Source organism: Bubalus bubalis, chromosome 4 (genome assembly GCF_019923935.1).
Source record: "Bubalus bubalis isolate 160015118507 breed Murrah chromosome 4, NDDB_SH_1, whole genome shotgun sequence".
NCBI lineage: Eukaryota > Metazoa > Chordata > Mammalia > Artiodactyla > Bovidae > Bubalus > Bubalus bubalis.
In genome coordinates, this window is record NC_059160.1 from 12,007,364 (window position 1) to 12,029,743 (window position 22,380).

General features: G+C 41.0%; 1 protein-coding gene across 16 annotated transcripts in view; it reads right to left on the reverse strand.

Moving 5' to 3' along the window:
• The window catches only part of ERC1 (ELKS/RAB6-interacting/CAST family member 1), a 271,526-nt gene that overhangs the window by 97,813 nt on the left and 151,333 nt on the right, over positions 1 to 22,380 (reverse strand). For 15 of the 16 annotated variants that reach the window (XM_044940924.2, XM_044940927.2, XM_044940926.2 and 12 more), the window contains one exon: positions 17,235 to 17,395. In XM_044940924.2, coding sequence (XP_044796859.1) covers positions 17,235 to 17,395 — 161 coding nt within the window. Of the gene's footprint in view, positions 1 to 2,048; positions 2,110 to 17,234; positions 17,396 to 22,380 lie in introns of those variants that run through there. The other variant, XM_044940931.2, reaches the window with a different exon arrangement.

Here is a 22,380-nt window from a genome sequence, read left to right on the forward strand (position 1 = left end):
CACGTAAAGAAAATTGTGGACGGATTCAGTCAAGACCAGATCTGAACAAAAACCTGGAACTCTCAATTCTTTATCTCCTCGGATTACACTTCCTTCTCCCTCTCTCCATTCTTTCAAAAAACACTCACATGCCATGTAACATGCTAGAAGGTACAAGATTAAAACGAGAGCCTCAATAAATTCAGAACCTACTGGAAGAGACTGCAAGTAAAGAGGTAAATAAAATCTAATGTGGTCTTTCTGTAAGATACCCAAACTGGAAACAACCCATAAATTTCTATCTATGGTTGAAGTGTATAAAGAAAGTAAAGCCACAGATGGGAATACTACACAGCAATGAGAATATATGAACCACAACCACCTGTGGGGGTAGCAGAAAGCAGAAGAGAGATCACAGGGAGCTGCACACACCATACTAAGAAAGTAAATCTTTTGTGGGGACATAAAGGGAGGAGATACAGACACCGAAAGATTTGAAGTTGAAGATTCAGCAGATTTGAATTTTACACCAATCATTATGTCAGGCGATGTGATGCATGTATTACAATAAGACAAGAAGACCACACAGGAGACAATAAAGGAAATTCCAGCAAGAATCAGCATGAAGGTACAAGTTATGATAGAGAGAGGATGAGAGAAGTCAAGTACACACAATCATAACGTGAGTGAGCAGGAGAGTCAGAGGAGACCCGGAATCATTCTGGGAGGAGTGCGTGGCATTTTTTTTTTCTCTGTATTTTTTTCTCTTCTTTAATTAACATTTTTGTTTTTACTAGAAATACAACACATACAGAAAAGTGCATAAAACGTAAACATGTAAACTGACACATCATAAAACAAACACTCATGTAACCACCAAGAAAGGGGCACGTAAGTGCCCAGAAGTCCTGCCTGTTTCCATCCCTTATCCTAGTAACTACCCATCTGCTTGTTTTTCTTTGCTTTTACCCTGTAAGTATGCACCCCTAAATCTGCAATATTTTTTAAATAAAAGACTTAATTGCCAGCTAAGCTTTGCACACACAGAAAATTTTAAAATGAAAACTACAAGTTACCCCCAAAATATTTTTGAATGTTGTATACATTGGACAGTTCTTCTATATTACATAGGTAGAATGGAATACAAACTGCAGACCTGGGGCATAACCGTGCATGTTGTAGTCCACACGCAGAAACCGTAATGTTTCTAGATAAGGCAGCCCGTGTGGAGGCTGACCTCCTAAGGAAAATATGTGAAAACCCTCAAGTGTTGCAACATCTTCAAAGACTTAGAAATCACACCAGAATGCTTGATAAACAAAGTAAAGAACACAGGAGTATCGTTAATTTAGTGCTGTTCTAACTGCTGAAGTAAGTGAAACAGAAATAAAATATCAAAATGTTCTACATGTACTATAGAAGGGAAAGTATTATTAAGTGAGACTTCCTTCAGTAATACAGAATGCAGTGTGTGTGCCTATACATATGACATGTTTAGGTACTTCAGTGAATTTAAGCAAAGGTCATCTAGAGACTTGCAGGAAAAGCAGATAGTGTATTAACTTCAGAATGAGTTACCGCCTTTGAGCATGCTTCTGAATATGAATTTTTACAACATCCCAGAAGGAAATCTAGAGAGTAATTAGATTAATACTCTATGAAGTCATTTTAAGTCACTTAAAATCACATTAAGAATATAAAAAGAAGGACTTTCATGGCTATACCTTTGTGTCAGTAAATAGTTTATCTTTTATAATTGCTGACCATCTGAAGTGACGAAGAGATTGGACTGAGTAAACTGAAACACTTCCAAATAATGTACTAGATGCAAAATTTGGGGAAGAAAATAAAAGAAAAAACACAAAGAAATAAAGAATCACACTTAAGATCACTTCAGTTCTCTGAAGTTGGAGACCAATACTCAAGGCAGCTGACTCACTGGAAAAGACCCCGATGCTGGGAAAGATTGAGGGCAGGGGGAGAAGAGGGTGGAAGAGGATGAGATGGTTGGATGGCATCACTGACTCAATGAACATGAGTTTGAGCAAGCTCCAGAAGCTGGTGATGGTCAGGGAAGCCTGTCATGCTGCAGTCCATGGGGTCGCAAAGAGTCTGATGTGACTTAGCAACCTAACAACAATAACAATAAAGCAAGCATCAGTCAGGTCAAAAGTCAGAAACACGAAAGAAATATGGGCTGCAAGTTCTCTTCTTTGGAAACTTTGGGAACTTTCCCCTTTTTCTTGGGTTTGACATACTCCAAACACTTAATGACTCCCATAGAGGAAATGCTTTTCCAGAAACTCTTCTTCACAATTACTGAGAGCTGAGAATCGCACAGTACATTTTTGGCAGTGAACCTGGGCGAGACTGTTGCCTGGAGCTGCTAGCCCCAAACACTAAGCTTCCCAGCGAATGCTGCTCATCTCAGTAGAAGGCCCCCTCCCCGGAGCCCTACAGGTTCTCCGGCCCCTGCCAACAGCCCTTTCAATCTTCCCCAGGCTCACTGGCAACCCTGCATAACTTGCCAGTGTCTCCCAGCTCCTTCACCTGCAGGGTTTCATTTTTCTGTTTGACGCCTAATGTGGACTTTCCTGCGGACTACAAAAGAGCCCTCTCCGGCTGTTTCTCACACGCCGACACAATCGCTCCTCTGTAACTCAGGAGAGGATTAATGATTGGGTTTTATTTGATTGTAGTTTTGATTAATCCTGACTTTGTTTAATTTGTGACCTTTGCTGGACTCCCGAGGGCTGGGAATTAGAAGGCGCACACTGCACCGCTGTGTTCAGAGCGGGCTGAGCCTGCCAATTTACTGCATGCCTCATTAGCCACAAAAGCGATGAAATTTTAGTCCAAAAACAGCTTCACGTTTTTTTTTTTTTCAGGGTATGGGTACAAAATTCCTCTATGAGCTTTTCTTTCTGACTTAAATATAGCAAGCCAATAATTAAGTCTATCCTGGTTAAGCTCGGAGGGTTCTAATTGCAATTGGCAGGTATCTCAGTAAATTACCAAACCCAGGCAAGTCATGTCCCAACGCAGCTGTCGTGACTTCCTGGGTTTAGAATTAGTGTTTGTGAAAGGCTGGGAAAAACCTGACTTTTCAAACTGCAAAAAATGACAATATTCTTTAATACAGCGGTCCCCAACATTTTTGGCAGCAGGGACCAGTTCGGTGGAAGACGGTTTTTCCACGGGCCAGGGAGGGGGACGTGTTCAGGATGATTTGAGCACATCGCATTTGCTGCGCACTTGATTACACCAGCTCCACTCGGATCGTCAGGCGTTAGACTCCAGAGGTTGTGGACCCCTGCTTTAATAAGCTTGTCTTTGGAATTAAAACCAAATTTATATGAATACATTTATCCTAGTTTGTGTTTAAGATTTAACACATTGTGGAAAAGTTGCTGTAGCTTTTCATTATTTACTATTTGAGAATCAGTTATTTAGAATGTTTCTATAAATCATTTGTAAGACAATATCCTATATAAAAATTGCACTTTATGGAGCTGCTAGAATCAACAAATTATAAGAAACTGTACAAGATGCCCCTTTCTGTGATAATTCTGCTGATTCAAAAAGGTTCATTAAAGAATGAAAAAATGTATGTGCACGTGTGCTAAGTCACTTCTGTCGTGTCCGACTTGGTGTGACCCTGCGTACAGCAGCCCGCCAGGGTCCTCTGTCCATGGGATTTTCCAGGCGAGAATACTCGAGTGGGTTGCCATGCCCTCCTTCAGGGGATCTTCTTGACCCAGGGGTTGAACCTGCGTTCCTGACATCTTCTGCACTGGCAGCCAGGTTCTTTACTGCTAGCGCTTTTGATGCAGGAAAGGTCCAAAGCTCACTGTGTGATCCAATGCCTTAAACCCTGCATTGTACAGAAAGCACCCTCTCAAGTCCCAGTTCTGTTAAAGAAGGGCTGGTACTTAAAGACATTTGAAAGCAATTTCAGTTTCAAACATTTTTATATTAAAAAAAAATTTCCTCCTTAGTTGACGATTACCTCACTTTTACCTAATTCAGCAACGATTTTTAAACAATGATTTTTACTTTTATCTTCTTTCCAAAACATTCAGCTTTAGTTTCACAAAAATATTTTTTTCTTACAAGAATATCATTGGTTTCATAAAAGATAAAAAGCATGATTACAATATCTTAAGTGGAATAAACAAGAATGGAAACTAACTTTAGCAGTCACTCAGCAAGCCAGCGGCAATGCTTGGGTCTGTGTCAGGAGTGGTGTCCCAGCTGTCCTAGCTCTTAGTCCCTGTCTGGAGCAGAGAGAAAATACAGCCTCAATTAACCTGGCAAGCAGGTTAAGGGTTAAGCGGAAGCTGGTCCAAAAGGCTTCTCATATATTTAATATTAACAGTAGTCCTCAGTTACCCTAATAGTGCCCACTAGGGTAAAAAAAAAAAAAATGTTACTATTCCAAACTGTGGGTCTGTGCTTATAGAGATAAAATAATTGCTATCAGTTTTTATGAAGTGATGAGAGGAGAAGCCATGATTCATGTTCTTGTCTTCCTGTAAATTCCATTACACCATCTGTCTCTTATCTATTGCTATCATTCAACATGCCAAATTAAGAATAAATTGAACAGACTATTTTACAGGTAGAACAGCATGTGGAAAGGAAAAAGTCTAAGGATAAACTTGGGACAGGCCACAGCTTCAAGTTTTAAAAACTTAAAGAAAACCCTCTGAGTATGCTACTTACTCTAAAAACCAAAGAAGAAACAGAAGACAGGCATAAGGCCCTCATGGAACCAGACAGTTAGGCAAGTTTCATCTGGAAAAACGCGGAGGCTTCACAAGAGGTAAAACTGACACCACCAAGTGGACAGATTAAAGCAAAAATAGATGAATGAACAAAGAAAGCCGCCACAATTACTTTTGTTTTAAAGTTACATATCTGAATCTAATTAGAGACGGTTGCCATTATCCTTCTAACACGAATGTGAAAATAAAACAAACTAAATGCTCGTGGCTTACATTTTCTCTAAAAGGAGAAAGGTTTGACACTAAATTATATATTTATGTCTTATAAAGTTCCATGTGATTTAATTACTGCATGAAAGAAAAAAAAAACTAGTTTAAGTTTAAAATACCTGTTATCAGTCCAGCAGGCCAGTCACTGTGCACCTGTGTACATTTTTAAAGACAAGTTCCTTGAAGTAGAGTTGCAAAGTAAAAAAGGTCTGCTTTTAAAGCTTCTGATAAATAAACCTAATTTCACTGCAGAAATGCTTAATAGCTTAGTTAGACTCATAACTTACTGTATATACTTTAAAACATATTCTTACTGTAATGGGGGTGTTATCATATCTGTCCTTTTGTGTGAGATATTTGAGAAAGGCATCTTTTAATTTCTTTTGTCATACGTGACACAATATTTTCCCATAGTGTTACTGGCCATCTATATTCATATTTTGTTCATAACTCATTCATATTCTTTGCCCACTTTTCTATTAGCACCGGTGTTCTCATCTCACAGATGAAGAAACAGAGGCCCAAAGAGGTTAAATAACTTTCTGAAGGCTCTTACAGTGAATGACTCATATTCCTGGAGTTAAAATTTCGGTATCCTTCTCATCTTTCTAACAGAGTGTGTGCAGGAAGCAGGCTGAAGTCCTGATGGGTGGTAATCTCTGCATCAGCCTGAGTGAAGGATGCTCACCACCGGCTTAGGTCCATGACCACCACTACAACCAAGGAGACAGACAATACCTGAACAGAATACTTGATATTTTGGGAAAAGTACTAAAACAGTCATGGGAAACGAGTCTACTTTTTTGTTTAGGATCCTCTTCACACATATTCTGCTCAATTTTGTATAAAGTTTGAATTAGGAATGGGAGGCAAGTAGGGGATGCATCTGAAGGCCTGATGTTGGTCCTGTAATCTCATCTAAACTGAGGAGTGGAACTGCTGGGCACAGTGGAGCAGTAACACAGTTCTCAACAGGAGGGCTGGCTGCCTGTTCAAACCCACGTCCTCACCCTTGTTTACTAATGGGATCTGGATTGTGAATGGGAAAGAACAGTGAAATGCTTAAACCAAACTCAATTCCTGTGAAAGAATGGAACTACTCAAAAAGAAGATGATTCAAGCCTAAAAATACATGATTTAACAGACAGGGGTACTTTTTTAAGGAGTAATGAAACAATCAGCCGAAGTCAATATATTAAATTATGTATGTAAATAGATTAAAATGTATTTTTAAAAACAACGGCTTTTCTTCTCTGAGAAACAAATACATTCTAAAATCATCTCCAACTGGTTAGGAGGTCAATAAGCAAACATGCCACTTTCTTTCACTTGTTTCTAACATCCTTCCTGCTTAAAACCAGAGGTCAAGCAGAGGGCACCGAAGGGCATTCAGTTCAGTTCAGTCGCTCAGTCGTGTCCAACTCTTTGCGACTCCATGAATTGCAGCACGCCAGGCCTCCCTGTCCATCACCAACTCCTGGAGTTCACTCAAACCCACGTCCATCGAGTCGGTGATGCCATCCAGCCATCTCATCCTCTGTCATCCCCTTCTCCTCCTCCCCTACTCCCTCCCAGCTCAGTCTTTTCCAATGAGTCAACTCTTCGCATGAGGTGGCCAAAGTATTGGAGTTTCAGCTTTAGCATCGTTCCTTCCAAAGAACACCCAGGGTTGATCTCCTTTAGAATGGACTGGTGGATCTCCTTGCAGTCCAAGGGACTCTCAAGAGTCTCCTCCAACACCACAGTTCAAAAGCATCAATTCTTTGGCACTCAGCTTTCTTCATAGTCCAACTCTCACATCCATACATGACCACAGGAAAAACCACAGCCTTGACTAGACGGACCTTTGTTGGCAAAGTAATGTCTCTGCTTCTCAATATGCTATCTAGGTTGGTCATAACTTTCCTTCCAAGGAGTAAGCGTCTTTTAATTTCATGGCTGCAATCACCATCTGCAGTGATTTTGGAGCCCAGAAAAATAAAGTCTGACACTGTTTCCCCATCTATTTGCCATGAAATGATGGGGCCAGATGCCATGATCTTAGTTTTCTGAATGTTGAGCTTCGAGCTAACTTTTTCACTCTCCTCTTTCACTTTCATCAAGAGGCTCTTTAGTTCTTCTTCACTTGCTGCCATAAGGGTGGTGTCATCTGCATATCTGAGGTCATTGAGATTTCTCCAGGCAATCTTGATTCCAGCTTGTGCTTCTTCCAGCCCAGCGTTTCTCATGATGTACTCTGCATAGAAGTTAAATAAGCAGGGTGACAATATACAGCCTTGACGTACTCCTTTTCCTGTTTGGAACCAGTCTGTTGTTCCATGTCCAGTTCTAACTGTTGCTTCCTGGCCTGCATACAGGTTTCTCAAGAGGCAGGTCAGGTGGTCTGGTATTCCCATCTCTTTCAGAATTTTCCATAGTTTACTGTGAGCCACACAGTCAAAGGCTTTGGCATAGTCAATAAAGCAGAAATAGATGTTTTTCTGGAACTCTCTTGCTTTTTCGATGATCCAGCGGATGTTGGCAATTTGATCTCTGGTTCCTCTGCCTTTTCTAAAACCAGCTTGAACATCTGGAAGTTCACGGTTCACGTACTGCTGAAGCCTGGCTTGGAGAATTTTGAGCATTACTTTACTAGCGTGTGAAATGAGTGCAATTGTGAAGGGCATTCAGCAGTACTAAATTCAGAACAGAAACTCTAATGGTGTATGCCACCACAGCCCTATCACAGATAAACAGTCCCGCTTATACCCATTGTTGCCCTCAATGGAACCATACAAATGGCAGCCACAAACAGAAGAAAATGCACTGCTAACAGAAGAAATTATCCTATCCAACATCCAAGCTGAGACACAAAAGACAAAATGCAATTATGTAACCCTGGGTAGCATAACCAATAACTGGTTTAATTTTCCATACTACAAATCCAATCACAAAGTCAATGGAAACATTTTTATATTACTCAAACATAATCAAATTCCAGTCTATTCAGCTGTTGAAAACACTTTTGGTTATATAATGTATCTCCACAGGAAGGAAGAAAGGCATGATTAGTTCAAGAGAAAGAGCCAGAAAGATAATTGATAACTCTATACAATAAAGCAACTACTCTTTTTTTTTTTTTGAGCAAAAAAAAGAAAACCAAAACAAAACCATAATAGTGCTTATTTAGTTCCACTCCAAGAAATTCCTAGTCTAAAATAAGTTGTACACGTTAAGTTCTGATAACCCAGAACCCAGACAGGAAAAAAGCCTGTGATACGTGCAGGCAAAGGAAAGACTCCTTTTAATAAAGCAACAATGGATTTAGATTACAAGTGACAATAAAAATTGTACTGATAAACTATTTTCCTAGACTTATCTAGAAAGACCAAAGGCATGTCCCTCTTGTTCTCTAAGTTCATAAAGCCTTTAGTATCTCATGACCAGAAAAAATTCCTTACCCTTGATCATCTCAGGTTTGAGATGATCTACTATTTGAGGTTTCTGCAACTGACTCTATGAACCAAGAAACACTGCCACCTTAGATTTCTAATGATAGTTACCAACCTATTTCACATGATGCAGCTGAAACAGTAATCCGAGGGATCTGGTTCATTCATTACAAATGAGACCAAAGACTCTGTCCCAACGGGAAAATAAGAAAGCAGTGTAGCCATGTCAATCACTACATTGTACGAAGTCATAATTATAAAAATTAACATGAAAGAAGGCAAAAATTACAATTTAAGGCAATTACTTCAGGATTCACACGTAACATCCTTGACATGGGCTCGGAGGCCCTGTGTGATGTAAATCTTACTCATCTCGGGCATCCTGAATACTCCACCTCACCTTGCACGCTCATCTCACTGGCCTTCATCAGACCCTTGAGCACTCTCAGCCCACCCACCATTGGGCCTCTTCTTATTTTGACTCCGCTGCCTAGGAAGTTCTGTTTTTCTCCAGTACCTTTCCATCAGACAGCATTCCTACCTATGTCTCAGGTCCTTCTTCGATGTAGATCTTTCAATTATTTCCAGTGGTTTTCCAGCTTAGTGAGCTATTACTAATGTATTAAGACTCCTTCGCTCCTCAATGCACTGTTATTTCTGTGCTTCATTCACGTAGAGGCTGAATCCCTCAACGTGAGTCCTTGACTCTTGTAATGGTATTTTTGTGCAGGGACAGTTGTTCAAGTTGATGTTTCTGGCAGAGAGAAGAGTGCTAGGGAACCCCAGGTCGCCACTGTGCTGACACCATTTCCAGTCTTAAATGCCACCTCACCCGGAAGATCACAGCAGAGGAGCTCAGATTCCTTGTTAGGAATTTTAATTTAATACTAAACTTATTATTAATTAGATATTACAATCATAACTAAATTCCTACCTGCTTAACATGCCCTCATATCAAAAGAGTATTAGATAAAGGGACTGAATATATCTTGTTCAAAATTACACTGATCCAGTACAGTTCCTGAAACACAGGTATTACTATAGACGTTTATTAAAACAGAAGAAAGAAACAAAGACTAGGAAGAAGAGAGAGGGAGAGGAGAGGAGAGAACGGGAACAGTAAGAAATAACTGCAACACTTACTGGAAAAACTGTTCTGCTGTTGAGTATGTTTATGAAAAATAAGCCAAGATATTGCACCACTTTTTGTAATGAAAAAGATGGGCTGTATATATACTAACATAGCATAATTTAGGAGAAGGCAATGGCACCCCACTCCAGTGCTCTTGCCTGGAAAATCCCACGGACAGAGGAGCCTGGTGCGCTGCAGTCCAGGGAGTCGCTGAGTCGGAAATGACTGAGCGACTTCACTTTCACTTTTCACTTTCATGCATTGGAGAAGGAAATGGCAACCCAGTCCTGTGTTCTTGCCTGGAGAATCCCAGGGATAGGGGAGCCTAGTGGGCTGCCGTCTATGGGGTCGCACAGAGTTGGATACGACTGAAGCGACTTAGCAGCAGCAGCAGACTTTAATAAGCTGGACTAAGCATTATGTATCACTCTTTGGACTGCAACGAGATCCAACCAGTCAATCCTAAAGGAAGTCAACCTTGAATATTCATTGGAAGGGCTAATGTTGAAGCTCCAATATTTTGGCCACCTGATATGAAGAGCTGATCATCAGAAAAGGCCCTGATGCTGGGAAAGACTGAAGGCAGGAAGAGAAGAGGGCGACAGAGGATGAGATGGCTAGATAGCATCGCCGACTCAATGGACATGAATTTGAGGAAACTCCGGGAGACAGTGGAGGACAGAGGAGCCTGGCAAGCTATAGTCCACGGGTTCACAAAGAGCTGGACAAGATTTAGCAACTAAACAACCACCACCACTCTACTAGCTACAACTTCCCAGAAACCATCAAATGCAGGGACAGACTGATAGAAATATGCTATCAGAGTAACTACTGCTCAACCAAGGTCGGTCTCATGCCCCTAACTTCACTGCAGTTTGAGAAAAGCAAACATGAATATATTTAACACCGTACGAATGGAACAGGGAAGAGAAGTCAGTGGTCCCTTTTTCTTGGAATGCAGTTGTTTCTGTTATAGGGCTCCTGGAAATCCCAGGTTGCCCAAGCAAGCACACTTAAGTGAGAAGGAAGATTCAGACCCTGTGTGTCTATCCTCAAAGTTCACATCAGGAATGACACCCGACTGCTAGAAGTTATGAAACACCAACTTGATTATGAGCCTCCTGAATCCCTGTGAAACGTTCCCCCTCCTCTCAGGATAACATTCCTCATTCTCCCCGTCTGCCCCTCAGCTCCCAGCCTCACTCCCGTGAGAGTTATCTGACTGGCAAGTTTTGAAGAGGGAGATAAACAGGCTCCTTTCAGTCCTTCTGCTCTCCTGCCTTCTACACAGAATGTACGTCCTGTTCTCTGCCTGCAGTCATCAGCTGTGCTCTAATTCAGGAGAGAAACATCACGAAGGCTTGGTCTTGGCTGCAAACATAGTCACGTACTCTAATCAGCTCTATCAGTATGAAGACTGCTGTCGTTGTTGACTCGTTCAGTTGCGTCAACCCTTTGCCACCCCAAGGATGTTAGCCTGCCAGGCTCCTCTGTCCCTGGAATTCTCCAGGCAAGAATACTGGAGTGGGTTGCCATTTCCTTCTCCGGGGGAACTTCCCGACCCAGGGATCAAACCCACGGCCACGTCTCCTGCACGGCAAGCAGATTCTTCACCTCTGAGCTACCTGGGAAGCCCAGAATGCAAGAGGATACCACAGTAATTTCACCTGGAACTTTTTATCGAACCCATGAAACGCACAGGTCTAAGTTAAAAGCCTCTATTTACAACAATTCTTTAAGAAGCTAAGTAGAGAAGGAATACCACAGAGGATATGATCCCTGTGACCTACAGAGCAAGTAAAAATGCTCAGTTTTAAATAAAAACTCTTGGGAAGTATAAAGGAATCATTGATGTAACTAGCCAGTGACCGGTGACTGAAAGGCTGCTCTGGTCTTAGTTTAAAATAAAAACAAAGCACAGCTCTGGAATCTTTCTTATGCTTTAAAAGTGAAAACAAAGACAAGATGGGGAAGCCCCCAGTGCTAAAACATGGTAGGAAGAGAAGATGCTGCTGTGGCCAAGGCATGCCTTCACACCTACGACACCCCAGGTGAATACAGGGAAGAGTCAGTTCATTCAAAGTCCAATGTGCAGGGCCTCCCTGGTGGCCCACTGGTTGGGAACCCGCCTGCCAATATAGGGGCTGCTGCTGGACATGGGTTTAACTCCTGGTTTGGGAAGATCCCACATGCCATGGAACAACTAAGCCCGTGTTCCCCAACTCCTGAGCACTAAAAATCAACAACTACCTTATCTAATGTGATTCTACAGTCTCACTAAAGCATTCTGTTCAAAACTTCAGGGCAGGGGTATGGAGGTGGGATAAGGTTGGGGTGGTGTCTCATACAAAGACACTGACAACCGCTGACACTGGTAATATAGCCCTCGTCTCCATGACAACAGAGATGGGTGTGAGTGACCCCTGGTGGGTGACACATGGGCTTGGGGGCTGCTGTTCCTCTGGACCCATCTGGGCATCCCAGAATGGTGGCTGCTAAGAAGAAGGATCTGCCCACTGTCCCCGGATGAACTGTCCCCAAAACAAGCCTGCTGAAGCACTTCCACTGTTTGCATATAATGGATACATCAAAGTCTGTATGTGTTGTGCAATTATCTGGATACTTTCTAACAGATGGAGCAACAGTAAGAGGGGAGGAAAACACTCCCTCAATTAGCACAGGCCCAACTGGATGTGTACATCTGTTCTGGTGAAGAAGCCCTCTGATGAGGTCCTCTTCCACATCTGGAACCACTGACAGCCTGAGCCACGGGGCTTCATCCCCAGCAGAAGGGGCCGGAGGACCCACTTAATAACACAACGACTTGACCCTGGTGCCTTAGGGTCTTCATACTGAGGGGTTTAGTCACATTAAGCCTGCCTATAAAAGAAAAATAAAACAACTTAAAAAAAAATCAGACCTAGAAATAAAAAGAAATGTCCTCCAGCACAATTTTACGTGGAGAAATGGAAACACACGAGCACAGTGTGACTGTCTTATCTCTCCAAGAGATTAGTGGCTAGAAAGCGTCACTCCTCTAGTTTCTGCTTTCATACAAATGGGTTGTGCAATTACCACATGGAACTAGCCCCCTGAATACCACCTGGTCTACTTCCCAGCAGCAAATTCCACTCCCATGCTTGTCATGGCTCATTTGGACAGCACAGTGAGTCTCCTCTGTGGGCCTGCTCCCAGAGCCCGCAGAGTCTAAGACAGAATGAGATACGAAGGTGTTTATCATGAGGCAGAATGGGACTCGGAGCCAAAGCAACAGGAGCTCTGTATAGTGAGCAGGCTGGGAACAGAAAGGTTTTTTTCTTTACAGTATACTGGAAAAATAAACTATTCCACAACACACACAGAGTTTGGGTAAAGGTGAAAATTCTTAGGCAGAATCAACTCCCCACCTTACAGAAATTTAAGAGAACAAAACAACATTTTAGAAACAGAGACGAAGAAGGGCCAGCACATCTTTCATCACTCCCTCTTGCTGCCTTTCCACATAAAGTTTTGGTTTAAGAGAGTTGTAATTTACCCCATCCCTGAAGAAATGGCAAAAACTTTGCAACAGATGTTCTGTCTAAAAAGTAGCAATCAAAGTCCTTGTTATGGATTTTGAAGACTTCAAGAAGGAAAAGTATGTAAATATACAAAAAATAAAAGGCCAAAAAAATTGACAGAAGGAAAAAACCAAAATTTGGAAATAAATTTGGTTTAAATGGGAACTTAAATTTCTGATAAATATTATGAACTAAGCCAACATATAAGGACCCTTCCCTCTTGCTCCAGACTCATGAAAACACTCCATAAATTAGAAAATGACAATGAGGGATCAAGCATGAGCTAAAATAACCCAGAAGTGCCCATACTCATGATAGCAGTAACTGAGCTATCTAGAAATAAATCTAATAGAGACGTGTGAGAATTTTGCTGGCAAAATGCACAAAATACCAATGAAGGTCATAGAAGAAAACATAGATGGATAAATAGGCTATGTAAGTAGATAGCAACACTTACTGTTATAAAAATATCTAATTTTGCCTGTTACATCTATAAAAAATGAAAATTCTTATCAAAGTCCCCAAAGGAATTTTTTTCAAGAAGAATCTAGTCAGTGTCACTATAAAATTTCTATGAAAGAGTAAAGTTCCAGGTGATTCTGACTGAAGAACACTGAGGAGATTTCTGTCCAGGGATTGAAACAGGGTCTCCTGTATTACAGGCAGATTCTTTACCCTCTGACCACCTTTACCATTCTTTACTTTCTGCTACCGCAGAAGCCCTGTCCTGTCATACACCAGAACTTAAAACAGTATATAAAACAGTGACCAACTAACACGGCCATACAGGTGAATGGAAAACCACAGAGTCCAGAAACAGACTTAGGCACACACAGGCACCTACCATATTACATGGATGATATTACATGCTTTCCACAGAGAAAAACTGAAATGAAAAACTCGCTTCACATAATACATTTCAGGTATTTTAGGCTTTCAGGAAACAAAACCTTAAGACAAATACAATGCTATACAAATATCTGCCTTTCACACACACACACACAAGACAATGCATAGACAGCTTGATTTTTTTTCTAAAAAAGTAAATAAATAATATCCAAACACACATTTGAATCAACCATACTACCCCTGTTCTGTCCCAACGGACAGCCATATTTTATCTAAGACTAATACATGATTATGGAAAAATTAGAAAATGCAAAGAGTATGAGAAAGAAAGAAGAGAAAGATCCATATTTCCACCATTCAAAGATCAGTACTTTTAACATTTTGATGATTATTCTTCCCAGTTTTTATTATCTTTGTTAAAAATACACCCATATATGCACAGAAAAATCAGTTTTATACTGTGGGTTCTGCCTATTTTTTTTTTTTTACTTAACATTGTATAGTGACTATTTCCCCAATGTGTAAGATATTTTTGAATGAGTCAATCACACTTTTATGAGAGAACTGTCCTGTTTTTACTGTCTCTTTTCATAACATTAACTGTCAATTCCAGATTTGGAACACTGGATAAAGGCAAGACAAAGATACATTCGGGGATTATAAATATTTTATAAGTGAGCTAAGAAAATGCAAACATATAGGAAATATAAACAAGCAAGACAGCATGATAAAAACAAGAAATGGTGAGAGAGAAGAAAGGTGTGCAGGGTAGATGTGGCTGAAGACAAGGAAGACCGACGGGACTGTGGTCTGTCTGGAATGCTGTGAGCTTGAGAGACAACACCAAAGTGATCCCAACCCCCGAGCCCAAGCGGGCAGCTGTGCTCTGGTAGGTTCACTGCAGAGCGTACACTGCCCTCTCCGTGAAGCTAAGCTTAATTTCAAGATCAAACTGCTGTCTCTGCTAGGCAGTAACCACCCTGCTCTGGAGACCAACAGTATCTCCAATCAAACACATATGGCCACAAACATTGAGAAGAAGTAACTTAATTCTTCGTGGAAAATTATACCAACGTCCATGGGTCCTGGGAGAATGTTATTATGTGGAAGAAAAGGCAAAGAAGAAACAGAATGAAGCCAGCCATCACTGCTTCCGCACGCACAGCAAAGACATTCTCTGCTAAGAGGAGGGGTTCACCTGTTCCCCGACAGTGACTCTGGTATAAACTCAGGGTATATGTTACAGATGTTTCCTCGGCAACTGTTCCTATCCTGACAGGCACCCTAACAAAATAGCTTCCTAGAATGTTAAGACGGAGAGAAAAGAACTCTAAAGAACTCCGGATCTAAACAACGTTCCACCTGTCTTAAAGGTTTAATGTGCAGAAAGGACAAACAATATGCAAGCTGTTTAAAACCATCAGTGATCTGGTTACAAATCCTCTTAGAACACACAATGGGAGAGTGATTCGGCACAATTCAAAGAATATTTACTGAGTGCCAGTGTGCTGGGTACTGTGCTTGCTGCTCAGAATTCAAGATGAGCAACACTTCCGAATGTCAGGAGTATAGAGGAAGCTGACAAAGTTTACAAATCAATGATTAATGCAATAGGGTAAATCCTACAGAAACAGACAAAATAGCCTAGAAATTTAACGATCATCTGCAAAGTTACATACGAAAATCCTTTTCATGTAAATACCTTATACCTTTACCATTCATTTTCTTCATGGTATCTGTTGAAGAACAGCCTTTAATTTTGATGATGTACAACTGATCAATTGTTTTCTTTTATGGTTAGTATATTATATGTACTAAAGAAAAGTTTTCGCCTGTTCCAAAGTTTCCCACTTTCTTCCAGAAGTCTGTGGTTTTTCCTTTTATGTTTAGGTATATGATTCACTTTGAATTAATTTCTGCATATGTATGAGGTCCCTACCTCACTTTACGCTACGGACATTCAGTTGTATCTGCATCATTTATTTTATTTTTTTAACTTTTTATTTTTTATTGGAGTATGGCTGATTAACAATGTTGTGATAGTTTCAAGTGAACAGCCAAGGGACTCAGACGTCCATACACACGTATCCATTCTCCCCCCAAACCCGCTCCCATCCAGGCTGCCACATAGCACTGAGCTGTATCTGCATCATTTAGTGCTTCCCGCTAAATTACACTGGTGCCTGTGACCGTGTACCAGTGGGTCTGTAATATATTCTCTATTCTGCTCCGTTCTTCTACATGTCAGCCTTCACACCCTTCCACACTTTTTATTACTGACTGTGTACTAAGACTACAAGTCAGGCAGTAAAAACTGACTCTGTTTTTTGGCTAGATCCACCACAATTCAATGCAAATTTAAAATTCCAGTTTCGTGAGTTTCTACAAAAAGCTCCCTGTGACACTGGCTGGGATTGTGCTGCAATAATAAATGAACTTGGGGGAAATGGGCAGCTTAAGCTTTGAGTAATTCAAATCATGAACTAGCTATATCCCTATATTTGTTTAGATATTTTTTATTTTCTCTGAGTAATATTTTGTGGTTTTCTATGTAGACATCTTGTGCCACTTCTATTAAATTTATTCTGCAGTGCTTTACGCATTTTGATGTCATCATAAATAACATTTCCTAAAACTTCAGTTTCCATTTGAAAACTGAAAAACAACTGATTTTTATGTGTCGCTTGATGATTATACTGTCAGTGAATAAAGACAATTCTGCTACTTCCTTCTGAATTTTATTATTTCCTGATGTACTGCAGAACTAGGCTCTCTGATATAATAATGAACAAGGGACTGAAGTGGGTATCTTTGGGTCCGTCCCTTCACAATGGCAAAGTGTTCAACTTTCATCATCTGTTTCCTCAACTCCTGGCCCCTGTGGTGACATCACAACAATCACGCCCATGAAAACAACACTGAGGTGTCACAGCAGACCCTCAGCTTCTCTGCACTCTCACAGTCAACATTTACTGATGGTTCAAAGTAGGAGGAAACGAGATGACGTCAGCTTAAAGCGCTGGCTGGGCTCAGAACGTCTATTTACTTTAGGTCAAGGAGATTGTGGATTTAGGAGTTTCAGAGATACAACTGGACACAGATACATACTCTAGAGGACTTATTTTTCAACAAAAAGGAGGCAAAACCTGTTTCTATTTAACCCGGATTTGTCCCAAATCTAAGGAGCAGGTTAGCCTTAAGTGGGCCGGGGTAGCCAACGGCCAGAAGAAGAAAGTGCCGAGGACCAGCACTGCTGGCGAGTGGAGAACATGGTAAAAACACTTACTTCATCTCCAGAACTTCCTCCAAGTGCTTCCTTCTCTCGGCCCGGAGGTTGGTCAGATGCGTTTCCTTCTCGGCCAGCGACTGCTGAGTGGAGGACAGCTTTGCCTTCATGGACTCCAGCTCCTGCTTCACCTTCTCCATGGCCATCAGTAACTCTTCCACCTGCGAGGGATACGGAAAAAGACAGAAACTGAGGGCCCAGGTTGGAGACAGTCGGAGGAGCTGGGCAGTGGGCAGCACCTGGGCCAACAACATTGAAGACACGCACGTCGGAAATCCTGCAGTCTCGCTGTATCACACACATGTGGCAGGTAAAGAACTGCATCTCCCATGGCTGCTCTTAATCATTTCCACTTCAAGACACAAAGAACTTAATTTTCTTTTTGATAAATGCAAGAATATCAGTTCAAAAAGTAACACTCTGCCACAGACAACCCCTTTAAAGGAACTTACTTGGAAATAGTCCAGAAACTTCCATGGAAATAACAGTATAATGCAGATAAAAATATAAGGACCAAAATCATAATAAACATTTCTAGAAGGGTTTTAGGACATAAAAGCTATTAAACTTGACTAATACCAGATGCAGAATAAATATAAATGAGTCACTTTTATTTGTTCAAACTGAGGTTCTTCTGTTTACACCATCACCAAGAATTTTGAGCTAAAGAAATAGCTAGAATTTAATCAGATAATTTCTTGCTCTAAAGCCAGGTAGGTAGAGTTTTCTCAAGAAAGGCAGGAAGAAAAGAAGAAATGTATCTCTACGACCAGATGGAGAAGAGACAGGATGCTCGAGAAAGACCTGTAAACACACCAGAGAGAAAGAGGACAGATGCTGAGAAGAAACAGGAAACTAGGAGAGCAAGGCCAGAGCTTTATCAGTTATCATGTGGTTCCAAAAATTAGAATTATTTAAATAAACAAGAGGCCAAAATATGTGGAGAAAAAGTATCTGTTATCACCTAAAAGCAACCTCAGCAAGATAACCAAACAGCCAAGTATACCAATCAGAATATTACTGACAAGAAATAATCTTGGTTATTAATACAATCCTTTTCAGAGGTAAAGGTGAGTGTAAGTAGTTTGGTAACAGCAGACTCACTGGAAAAGACCCTGATGCTGAGAAAGACTGAGGACAAGAGCAGAAGGGGACAACAGAGGATGAGACAGTTGGATGGCATCACTGACTCAATGGACATGAGTTTGATCAAGCTCTGGGAGATGGTGAAGGACAGGGAAGCCTGGCGTGAGCAGTCCACGGGGTCACAAGGAGGCGGACACGACTGAGCGACTGAACAACAACAAATAGCTGTTAAAAACTAACTGTAAACAGATACATTTAGTTTGCTGGCGCTTGAATTACTTTGAGTATCTTTTCAGAAGTGGTCAAGTTACTGTTCTCAGCTAATAGCATTATGACTGTCCCACCTGCTCTGAAGACTTGTGTTATTATGCAGATCTCCTCGGATATATACTCACATATCTCCAAGCTTTACAACAGAAAAGCTTTGCCTTTTTGAAGACTGTCAATAAAGATGACTCCGCATTATCAGTTTAATTCATATCCTGTCTTTCACTGCTCCAGGCAAGCTATGGTATCAGTTTCTTAGGTAACTTGAAGGGGTACCTTATACATACACAAGCATGTATAATACATTATTTCTCCTCTTTCTATACAAAGGTAAGCCCACTCTGAAAAGTGAATGTTATAGTCGCTCAGTCGTGTCTGACTCTTGCGACCCCATGGACTGTAGCCTACCAGGCTCCTCTGTTCATGGGATTCTCCAGGCAAGAGTACTGGAGTGGGGTGCCATTCCCTTCTCCAGGGGATCTTCCCAACCCAGGGATCAAACCCAGGTCTCCTGCATTGCAGGCGGATTCTTTACCAACTGAGCCACCAGGAAAGCCCCAAGCCCACTGTACTCATACTCTTATGTATCTAAAACTTTTAGTAAACCTTTATTGAGCTAAAAACACACAAGTAATAAATGTACAATCTGAAGAGTTCTAAGTGAACAAATCTATGTAAAGAGCTTGCAAACCAACAACCAGAATATCACCAGGACCCTCACCCTCATACCCTTTTATAGGTAAAGTGTAACCATTACTGCAACACTCTAGTCTATTTGTTTTAAGGTTATACAAATGGAATTACATAGTATATACTTTTAAGCACTGGTGTTATATCTGTGAGATTCATCTACATTGCTTGGTGAAACTGTAGTTCTGTAGTTCTCATGACTGTATGATATTCCACTGTGTGAAAACAGTTGGATTTATTGTGCCAAACTACAGCAATTCATCTTCTGATGATACCAGTATTGTAATCCTGGAATAAGCCTCACTTCAAGCATTTCTTTTTCATATACACCACTTGTGGACTGGCAATATTCTGTTTAGGAATTTTTATATTTATGTTCATGGTTGAGACAGGCCTAAACTTTTCCTTTCCCGCATTAGCTCTGTCAAGTTTTGATGGGAAATTATGCTGGCCTTATAAAACATGTCCCTCTTTTTATAGTTTCTGGAATTGTTACTGTAAGAATGAAATTATCTGCTCCTTTATGTTTATTAAAAATCACCAATATAACTCTCTGGGCTTGAAATTTGTGGGAAAAAATTTTATTACCAATTCTTTTTTTCCAGGTTTTCTTTTTCATATTTAGCTAGTTTTGCTAAAGTTTCATTTTTCTTGGCATTTGCTCATTTAGCCTAAGCCTTCAAATATACTGGCAATGATACCCCTGTTCTTTTTAATACCTGCAGGACTTATGAGCCCTGTATCATTCCAACAGTTGCTCACTGAGCCTTCTTTTTCTCTTTAGTCTCACCAAAGGCCAGTTAATTTTCTTAGTGTTTTCATAGGACCAATTTTGGGCATCATGGACCCTTTTTAGAAAAAGAGAGAACTGATTGTCTGTTAGACTCTTCACCTTAGGCTACCATGGACCTTTTCTTCCATCCTGCCAAGACGAAAACCCAGCATTTAAGTTCAACAGCTTAACAATAACTTATCTTTGAATTCCTTCTCAATTCACCCCCTGGCCTGAGAATGTACTACATTCTTGACAATGTATGAATGCATATTTTATTAGCCATCCTCAGTTGTTTCTCTGGAATTATTTTCCCAGCATCTACTCTGCCATGGTTACAGACATGTGCTACCTTTCATTCCAAAGTTACACTCACAGAATTCTGCTTGTTAGTAAAACATTACTTTCTTAAGAATTGCTTAATTTCCCATCCATTTGAGTGCCAGACCCTCAAGGTAGTTCCACCTCAGATCATACATATCCAAATAGCTTTTAAAGCATTTTGGCATCTAATGCAAGAATGGTCCTGTAAACCAGGACTTCCAACTAATCACCTGATTTATACTCTGGCTCCAAGCCAGGGAAACAGCTTCAAAGCCAAACTGAAATTCTTCACTTTCTGTTACTTTTCCACAGGCCCAGAGAACACAGTTAGCTGGCTCCACTCGGACATTCATCCCGTTTCATGCCCACCTTACAACAGTTGTTATGTAGTTTTGGGTACAGATGCCGTAGTCATGTATGGATGTGAGAGTTGGATCATAAAGAAGTCTGAGCGCCAGCTGCTTTTGAACTGTGGTGCTGGAGAAGACTCTTGAGAGTCCCTTGGACTGCAAGGAGATCAAACCTGTCAATCCTAAAGGAAATCAATCCTGAGTATTCTTGGAAGGACTGATGCTGAAGCTCCAATACTTTGGCCACCTGATGCAAAGGGCTGACTTATTGGAAAAGACCTTGATGGTGGGAAAGATTGAGGGCAGGAGGAGAAGGGAGTGACAGAGGATGAGATGGTTGGATGGCATCACCGACTCAATGGGTATGAGTCTGAGCAAGCTCCAGGAGACAGTGAAGGATGGGGAAGCCTGGCGTGTTGCAGTCCTTGAAGTCACAACTTAGCGACTGAACAATTCAGACATGAAGGTAATGAAAGCCGAGTAGAAGAAAAGAAGTAATACACACCACACCAAACAATGAAGAAATTCTCCACGAATTTAAAATGTGCTTCGGGTCACAGTACGATTTTCAAAAGCACATGTTTTAAGACATTAAAAAAAAAAAGTCCAGACCAGAGCAGGGATTCAAGTATGTAACCTAAACTGGCTCCACTAAGACATTAAGGAGGGAGCTCCAGGCGGACAGCGTGCAGTGCCAGCAGCACCAGATGGTTTGCTTAAATCACAAGCTAATAAACTTCGACTCAGAATCAGAAGGGAACAAGTTACGGCTTCACCACGGGCCGGTTTCCCTAGGCAGCAAAGAGCCTGGGTGCCGCGGGGCTGGCAAAGCTGTGTCTCCACGTTTCCCACAACCAAGAGCAAAACGCTGTCTGCAGTTTTCAGGATGCTTCTGGAAAATCTTGTTAGAATTTCTTGGGAAGATAAGCGGCCTAAGTCTCCAAACAGAAAAGGAAAATAATCAGAAGAAAAAAGGAAGGGCACAAAAAGAAGATTATTTAGAGGTTAGGCATTCACTGATAAGTCAGATTTTCACACGGCAAGTCCACTCGTTTTCCTGATTTCAACAAAATTCTAGATTAAGACTCACTCTGCTACACAATCACCAAAAAAAAAAAGTCACCTAGCTCCTGAGTTGAGAAGGCTGACTGAAGCATGAATGAGAACAGACACACAGACCTACACGTACACATTCCACTACCTTCTCCTAACAAACTGCTGCAGGTGTCTCACAATCAGTACTCACAGGAGAATTTGAATTTATAGAATTCCCAAGAGATTTATGCTAGCATTTATATAAGAAATCTTCTCTTTATCCCAGGATGTTCTTCTGGCCAACGCATGGTACTTCTTTGGTAAGACATACACCAGCAGTGTACTACTTTATGAATATGGAACAGTTACAGCTATTACAATAAGAATAACAGTGACTGATACTATTTGAGTCCTTTGAAATGCTCTAAGCACTTTATATGTGTTGTCTCATTAAATTCTCACAAGGATCCTATGAGGTAGTATTAATATTATCCTCAATTCTACCGAAGAGGGAATGGCGTTCAGCGGGTTTAAGTGCCTCATTCCGGGTCACACGGCCAGAGAAGGCAGAGCTGGGATTCCGTCTGAGGCAGTGAGGTGCCACTGCGTGCACAGATGCTGC